The sequence below is a fragment of the Dreissena polymorpha genome, chromosome 4 (assembly GCF_020536995.1).
Source record: "Dreissena polymorpha isolate Duluth1 chromosome 4, UMN_Dpol_1.0, whole genome shotgun sequence".
Classification (NCBI taxonomy): Eukaryota; Metazoa; Mollusca; class Bivalvia; order Myida; family Dreissenidae; genus Dreissena; species Dreissena polymorpha.
Window position 1 is genome coordinate 53,603,411 of NC_068358.1, and position 8,708 is coordinate 53,612,118.

General features: G+C 34.5%; 1 protein-coding gene across 1 annotated transcript; it reads right to left on the reverse strand.

Moving 5' to 3' along the window:
* Nucleotides 1–675: 675 nt before the first annotated feature.
* LOC127876131 (uncharacterized) lies at nucleotides 676–3,509 on the reverse strand. Its single transcript, XM_052421126.1, has 2 exons — nucleotides 3,194–3,509; nucleotides 676–1,189 (listed from the first exon to the last, which is right to left on the reverse strand). The coding sequence occupies exons 1-2, from the start codon at nucleotides 3,478–3,480 to the stop codon at nucleotides 1,144–1,146; spliced, it is 333 nt and encodes a 110-aa protein (XP_052277086.1). The 5' UTR covers nucleotides 3,481–3,509; the 3' UTR covers nucleotides 676–1,143.
* Nucleotides 3,510–8,708: the final 5,199 nt, after the last annotated feature.

The window sequence follows — 8,708 nt, forward strand, 5'->3', positions numbered from 1 at the left end:
ACCAACGTCAAACTAGACGAGAGGAACGCACCAAGTAATGGCCCATTGCTCGTTTCGCTGATTTGTAATGTCTTGGGTAGGCATGTGGTTCATTGATGGTTGTATATTTTGTTTTCACGTGAGTAACTGGACATTGCCACACACACAGCCGGAGATTGCGGTCACACAATTTGTTGTTGTAATGGGGCCGATAGGCCTCCGCATATATCATGTAGTTCAGAATATTGTACGGACACTGAGTTTCAATGACTACTTGCCACGCAGCACGCGCACAACAATGCCGAGTATGATGGCGATTCCGCCAACGACGAAACCTGCAATGATCAGGCCTTTAGCGGAATCAGCATATATCTTTGCATTCCTCATGTCACCTTTCTTCGCACACTCGTTTGCCTGTGGGTTGAAAAGTAATGACTCTCAAGGAATATTATTAATTTAAATATTTAAAGGATGGTATTTAAGAAATTATAACACGCATAGAGTTTAGGTAAGTATTTCATCGATGTTACACAATAAACAAATCCAGAACAAATAGTAAACCGATTGGCCATACAGTTTCTGAGGAAACGTTTTTTAATCAATGCACTGTAAACATTAATATAAACCAGGTCAACCGTGGAGCATTATTGGAAGAGTCGTTATAATGGGAAAAAAATCAAAACATGAAACTCTTTTTTGCTGTGGATATATGCATATAAACCACACCGGAACGAGTGGAACAGATCTAAAAGATGGGCAACCATGTTCAATTTCGTAAAGCTAAGTCTGGCAAGTCGTTTAAATGAAGAATCCAACAATCACAGGGATGACGAACACAAACTGATCTGGCAATGTTCTTGGTGGCCAGGTGAGAAAAAATCTTATCTTGTCATCAAATGTCTTATTAATTAACATATGTGTTTTACATCATAAATACATGTCAATGACACAACATCAGCTATAACGAACTATTATTTGTCATTTAATATGATCTTTTCGCTTATCGTCTTCAAAACCACGAATAAACAACATTTTAACTGCTTCGGTAAAAAATAGCATATAACACTGGTCTTACGGACGACGCGTGGAAGATGGCGAAAAAACCAATCGGACAAACGCAATTGGTTGCAAGGATGGCGAGAGCCATGTAGTCGCGTGGTGGATTTATGGTAACCTCATTCCCTGGCCGCTGAACAGGCTGTGTGACGACCTGAAACAACAGCTTGCATGTGTAGCATTCAATTAGAAATGATATGGTATGAAACACGAAATGTTTAGACGTAACGAATAATTACAATTTAAGCATAAAAATTAATACGCTGGCTTGCATTGTTACATGCGGATTAGAAGATATGAAAGCTACATTCAGACGACTCTTTGTTTTACCACCCTATATGGGATTGTTTAACTCTTCCATACCTTGAAATGCAAAGCAACCCGTTACAAATAAACACAACATACTATGTTTGTACATGCATGATGTTTCTCTAGCTTTTCTTTACTTTCTTGCGAAGATGATCGGTTATTTGATTAAAAAGATAGTGACAGTATCATCAGGAATGAGCGTCAGCAAGTGACGCGTGAATATAATACTACACATATTGTTAAGTGCCCTAGTGTCGTAAGAATCATGATTTATTGAAACGACATGGAGGTCGGTTTTAAATGTTACTACTATAAATGCAATATAGTTAATATGAAAAATATATTAAGGTAGCGCACCTGTAATGGGCATCTTTCCAAATATAATCTAATTTATTATTTTCTTAATGAGCATCAATTCACTGAACTACATGCACATTTTTAGGTAGGCTTTCCATGCTTTAAAAAAATACTGATTTTGTTTCAAAACCACCCCCACGCTCGGCTTTTGTCCAGTTTATTTGCGCCCCTGGGGTATATGTAGGTTCCATAATTCATCCAGATTACCAAATATGGACATGCAGTTGGTGTACAGATGCAGTGAAGGTGTTTAAAGTTTAAACAGGATGAATATATTTATTTTTTATAACTTGTTATTTATGGAAGAGCGCCATGAAATGTAAGTGGTTTCAGCGTAGTAGAAATTGGGTTGGTTAAAACAAAGTTTCATAAAATTCAAAATAGTATCATTAAGTAATATTTTTAACTTAGTTTTTATAGATACACTCTATACAGCAAAGATACCAAGAAATAGATAGATTTACCGTTTTCTTTTTGAAATAAAAATAAAAATGCAACATGCATGAATCTTATTTTCAGCAGTAAATCACCCAGTTTAGCCATAACGTTGTTTTAATAAAAAAAAAAAGAGAAGAATGTGCATAAAAATTGCAACATATTTCATGTTAAACTAATGAGTATGAATGAAAGCAGTATTATTAAGCTATCCAAAGTAATTATTTTTAGCATACAATCATATCTGACTCTATTAACTGTAACTGAAGAGGCTATATCGACAGACGCTGAAGTACCATCATTTTCACAATTCAAGCAAATATATATGTACTATCTACTATGACAAACTCTTCCATTAATAACATATATTAGAAAGAAGTTTCCTTATGTTAGATAAATTTGTTTATTTTGAGTGAATATGAAACATTTATTTCAATGAGAAGTGAGAAAATTGCAATACTTTTGCGAGCGCATGGCGCTAGTGAAAATATGAAAATTGTGTACTTCGGTGCAAAGCTTGGTTTACACAGGTTGTTATTGCAATTTTTGTGTTATTGATGGAAAACCGGACTTCTATTTAACAATAAACATAGCTTATATGCTATTGTTAATCAAATTAAGTTAGAAAAGAAATAAAACACGTCGCAAAAAGTATGCGTTGTCGGCAGGATTCGAACCTGCGCGGAAAGATCCAAAAAGATTTCTAGTTCATCGCCAAAAACACTCGGCCTCGACAACTTCACACGAGTACATGCTTAAACTAGATATCCATAAGTAAACATGTAAAAAGGCTCTTCAATCTTCAAAGAAATCGCGGGAAATCATTACAGTTGCGCTACCTTAAACTACCCGGTATCTGGTTAGCGATGCATGCACAGACATTTGCCATACAAACATGGCGTACGAATGAAATTACGTTTTATCCACAAAACAAACAAAACTCTACTGCTCAACTGTTTACAGCATATGAACACTTATATATGACAACTCATTTCAAATAAGAACTATGTAAGTCCTATTAAAATTGTCGCATTATAAACACCAACCAATTACTCACAACTTCTGTTGTAGTATATTGCTGTCCAGGAATATGCTGTCCGTAAGGCTGCTGACCACTCTGTGACCCCTGAGGGTAAGGTCTGTCTGTGTACGAATGTGGCGTTGGGTAACAAGGCTGATCTTGGTAAAAGAACGGGGGCGCACCTTGCTGGTACCCGAGCGGAGGTTGGAACCCAGCTTGATAACCCGGCTGAGCCTCGTACCCCATAGATTGGCCACATGTTGGCCACTGTGGAGCTGTGTGTTGAATGCCCGGATATACAGACGGATCTGGATCGTTTGCATGGCGTGGTGGGTAACCTTTACGGCACTCCTCGTACGATGGTGGCGGAGGGAATAATAAAACATCTGGAAAAAGCATGAAAAATGTCGTGTCCGTCTATTTCGGTATCATAGACAATGCTAGCATATATACCGGTTACATGTTCACGGTTACATTAGATACTTACAATAACGTCATATTCAAGCGTGAACTATACATCGTAATCTTTTAAACATACAATCATTTTAGCATTTTCTATGAATATAAAGAAATGAAACTCCAGCTGCTGGAGCAGCACTGAATTTTCATTATTGGTCCTTTATTTAAGGCAAGTGACCAATAGCCAAAGCAGTACAAAGCAGCACAAAACAGCACAATACAAAACAACATACATAACACATAAATGAATTAAGCTGGGGTCACCGCCTTGAAACGGTCAATGCAAAGCGTTGGGGGTTTAAACCGGTTTTAGAGCGCTCAACCTCACACGTGGCCCAGCAATATTCATGATACATTTAAGTGTAATTAAAATTTAACCTCATAGCATTGTTATTCAAATTAAACAATAATAAAAGGGAATTAAAACGCATTCAATTTAATTACCATTTTTAATTAATCAATGGTAGGAAAGAGACCAGAGCAACAGAGCTACAACTTTTTGAGGAACGATGAAATGAAACTACGAACAAGTGTCAACTACATTCCTTCTTTATAGAAAAAGATTTAGGAATTTAGCATCATAAAGTTAATATTTAAGATCATCATCGCGCAATTACAAGAAGAAGCAGTAATAATGGGTGTAAAAATTCCATATTACATGTTTGGTTGTTTATGTGACAGCTAAAAAATAAATCAAACAAGAAACGCCTGTCAGAGAGAAAATAAAATGAAAATTGAACGCTTTAAACCCAATGACCCATGCATGTATATTACAACTGTGAAAGTTGGTCGTATGACGTCACAAAAATCAATGTAGCCAGGAACAGAGCAAGAGTATCTTATGACGTTATTGACAAGCGAAGACACGATGACGTGAACAAAATCCAGGGGCAGTACTGTAAAATAAAAATAAAAATATTAAAGGGCGGTACTGTAAAATTGAATTACTAATAAAATAAGCTTAGGTGATTAAATATTAAGAATCAAACGTATAAAAATGGTAATTCCATTAAAGAGACATTATGGGAATCAAACAGTATATAGGTGTTTTGACAACTGACGACAGAAATGATTTGATGTACGATGTGAGTCTAAATGTAGTTTTCATGCAGATTTGTTCATACGACACAAAGACACAATTTTGTTCAACAGTGAAATATGCCCATAATATCACTTTAATGATTCCAAATTTTAAGAGAAGAAAGATATAATGAATCGAATACCAACAAGCACGTGTTTTTAAGTACGTTAGCATCATATCCTTTTGATAAAAACGAGTTAATTAAATTGAAATGTTTAATATAAACATTTTCTTTAACATATTTTAATTTGCGAACACGCTTCAAAACATCTCCATAAATGATGGATGGGAAATTCCATTAGTTAAATGCCATTTTAAAGAAACATTATATTTTGAAATTAAATCACCATACTTTGAGTGAAATTTAGAGAATTTACTTCTTAGGTTATGATACAAAAAAACTTGTTTTAGCAATTTCTTCGTTAATATAAGATAACGATCATTAAAATCTGCTCTGGCATAACGTACCATCTGCGAAATGTAAATACCATAGGATGGACCTTTAGGGATGTTACCATCTAGGAACGGAAAATTCACAATTTCAAAGTTAAAGTCGTCCCGTTTGTCGTATAAACTAGTTTGAATCATATTATTATTAATAGTAAGATGTAAGTCTAAATACGCAGCGTCTTTATTGGATTGACACGATCTATTTAAGACTATGAACGTTGCTTTCAAAAAGAATAAAGCCTGATTGCCCCGCGTCTCTCACCCGAGTTCAATGTCTTTAATTGCGCATATATTCATCACATCTCTTTTTGACATACGGATTTAGATAAAACATCGAGTAATACTATTAATATATTAAAACAAGCCCAGGAACGCTATCATGCGAGCGATTCTAGTTTGCGTATGCTAGTATTGATTAATAGAGAAAGTTCAAACAGCGAATAGCAATGAATCTTCACATTTAACTAGATTGTCTTTTGAAGTCTATATTTTCAGCTGTACAATATATCTGCAGAAGTTATCTGGAGACGACCAGTCAAATATATTGATTTGCAATAGCGAAGTGTGGTAAAGGTCCGTCGATCCAGTAGTAATATAGCCAATATATATATATATATATATATATATATATATATATATATATATATATATATATATATATATATATATATATATATATATATATATATATATATATATATATATATATATATATATATATATATACCATCAGGCGTATTCAAAGTAAATAAACGAAAGAAACATTAGTTTTAACCTACTTAGTTTAGCTCGATTGCATCAGGATTATAGAAACGCCCTGGAGTCCGTTTCTTGTGCCTTAAACCAATACTTTGTATCTTTTGAGATTGAACCCGTGACCTCCCGATCGCAAGGCGGACACCTGATCAAAAACGCAACAACGAACTTGAAAGAACTGTTAACGACGGAAGCAGGATTATGCTCACACAAAGAAAACTTTCTGAGTAACTATCGCAAGGAACAAGCATTTTCCTGAGTCCCGGAAAACCGATTGCCAAAGTTTGACTTGTTGACCTAGTTTCCGAATATATTAGATCCTAATTCAAACTGAGCCTAAATAACGTTTCATATCTTTTGAGGCATAATGTGTGACTGGTAACAAAGGGGTTTCTAAGAAATCAATATGCAAGTTTTTGGACCCACAATATCCAGATTTGAGCTTTTCCTAGATGTTGTTAAGATTCTTACCAAGTTTTACACATGTGGCATTTCGTGAGGTAACAATGTTATTACAAAACATTGATATGGTGATCCTGTTTTCAATTATTCGTGACCCATAATCTAACTCGGCTTATATAGTGTCAGGATGAACATTCAGACCAGGATTTAGCAAGACCGAGTCATAAAGTTGTTCTCAATAGTTAATAAAAGGTTTTTCAAAGATTTCCGATTAAGACCTAATTTTACGATTCATCTAACCCAGATAAATATTTAGCCTATATGTGGTCACTATAAACATTACGACCAAGTTGCGTGATACATGTGGATTTGGCAGGGATAGCAAGGTTTTCCTAAGATTTTTCCTTGTTACCTATTGTAAGGGCGCACTTGTGCTAAAGCTCAGCGTATATATAATTTAAAGATAAATATAATGACCAATTTTCATCAAGGTTGAGTCATAAATGAAAAGTGGAGAAAGTTATTTAAACATGATGAAGTCATACAGTCATATAACCTCTAAATGAGAGACATGGTTTATCTACGACTTTTTAATCTGGTGACCTTGTTTTTGTAATAAAGGGACACAGGATAGAACTCGGCTTGAATATGGTAAAGATAAAATTAATTTTGACCACATTTCATTAAGATTGAGTTATTAATGAGGCCTCTACTGGAATAGCAAGGTTTTCATAATATTTGACCTATCAACCATATTTTAGACGCGTATGACCCAGTTTTTAATTTTTATCCTATATTTTGTAAGTAAAAAATAAGCATTATGACAGAGTTTCATCAGGATTAAGTCATACATATGTATTCTAGAGTGACACAAATATTGTAATACATTTTAACTGATGATCTAGTTTACAGACACACATAGTCATAATTCGAAATTATCCTGAATATTTTCGAAATAAACACTTTGAGCAAGTTCCATCAAGAGTGAGTAAAAAATGTATCTTGTGCATTAACAAGCTAAAAGTATACGACAAAAGACCCACGGCTCACAACGCACGTATGACGTTATCAGCTACAACCACTTTGCACTAAACACTACAACATGTGGTTAGAGGTAAAAGGTTAGCCATTGTAAAACTAATATGAATCCATATCTAGTTGGAAATTAAAAACTTCTCAGCATTACTTTTGCTCTTAACAACTTGAGACACAACGCCGATTAGAAATGAATACGTCCTTAAAGGGGCCTTTTCACGTTTGGGTAAATTGACAAAATTGAAAAAAATTGTTTCAGATTTGCAAATTTTCGTTTTAGTTATGATATTTGTAAGGAAACAGTAATACTAAACATTTACCATGCTCTATCATATCTATGATATGCATCTTTTGACGATTTAAAACCCGAAAATTATAAAGCGTTGCAACGAATTAATAATTTCGAGAGTTCTGTTGTTGTCGTTGTATTTTGTAAAATTACGAGGATTGCGTATATAAAGTATAAAATACATCTGACATTTTATCCGGAAGGATGGACGATTGGTCTAAGTCGTAGACTTTTTACTCCAGTACTCCATAGGTTATTGGTTCGAGCCGTGCTGAGGGTTACCTTTTTTTTTTTTTAAATGTTATTCTTGATTTTTGTATTGGAGTTTTTATATCCAATGTTTACATTTATAAATATAAAGCATTTAATGACAAACTTCAAAACATGCAAAAATCTGTGAAAAGGCCCCTTTAAGACTGTTGAGTAACTGCCACTATCGCCGTAAAAAAACCTGCATTGCATCCTAGAGGTCATGTTTTTAAACGGACCGAACCATTTTGGAACTCGGCTAAGATATCATTTAAACAAATGTTTTACCACTGGGCCTCTTAAACCTACATATTCTTAAACATAAGAATACAGAAAAGACATAGACAATATAAAAAGTCTGAGTTTGAATATGTGCATGCTAAAAACTGTGCTTATGCCATGTACGAACTTTTCGAAATCAAAATTTTGTAATGGAAGGTGCAAACGTCCATTTTAGTCTCAACTCTGAAATCTTCATTTTAAGACTTAGGGATAGGAATCGGTAGGTGTGAATAGGGACCGTGGTTTCAATAAGCCCAAAGATTGTTTTCCTTCTTTGTAAAGTACCCGTAAAAGGCACTTTCCGAATGCCCATTAGCAAATTCCCCAAATAAATAAGTTTAATAAAAGTTCGTTGTTCTTAAAGTTCATTTTTTTACAAGGGTGCAAATTAAATGAGCGTTCAAACATAACAGTGCAGCAAAATTCATGTAAAAGAACATTTAGATGGGTTTGTGATATTAAGTATCAAGGACCGTTGTTTCTCAATCTGAAGTTTTCATGGCCTATATTTGCCCAATTTCAAAGATTTTCGCGCTTATTTTTTTCCA

Bases quoted from the DNA above. Each gene is read 5' to 3' on its own strand.
- LOC127876131 (XM_052421126.1), bottom strand. From the start codon at position 3,480: ATGCAAACGATCCAGATCCGTCTGTATATCCGGGCATTCAACACACAG. The intron at 1,190-3,193 runs GTGAGTAATTGG...CTGTTGTTTCAG, and splicing joins AATATACTACAACAGAAGTT to GTCGTCACACAGCCTGTTCA.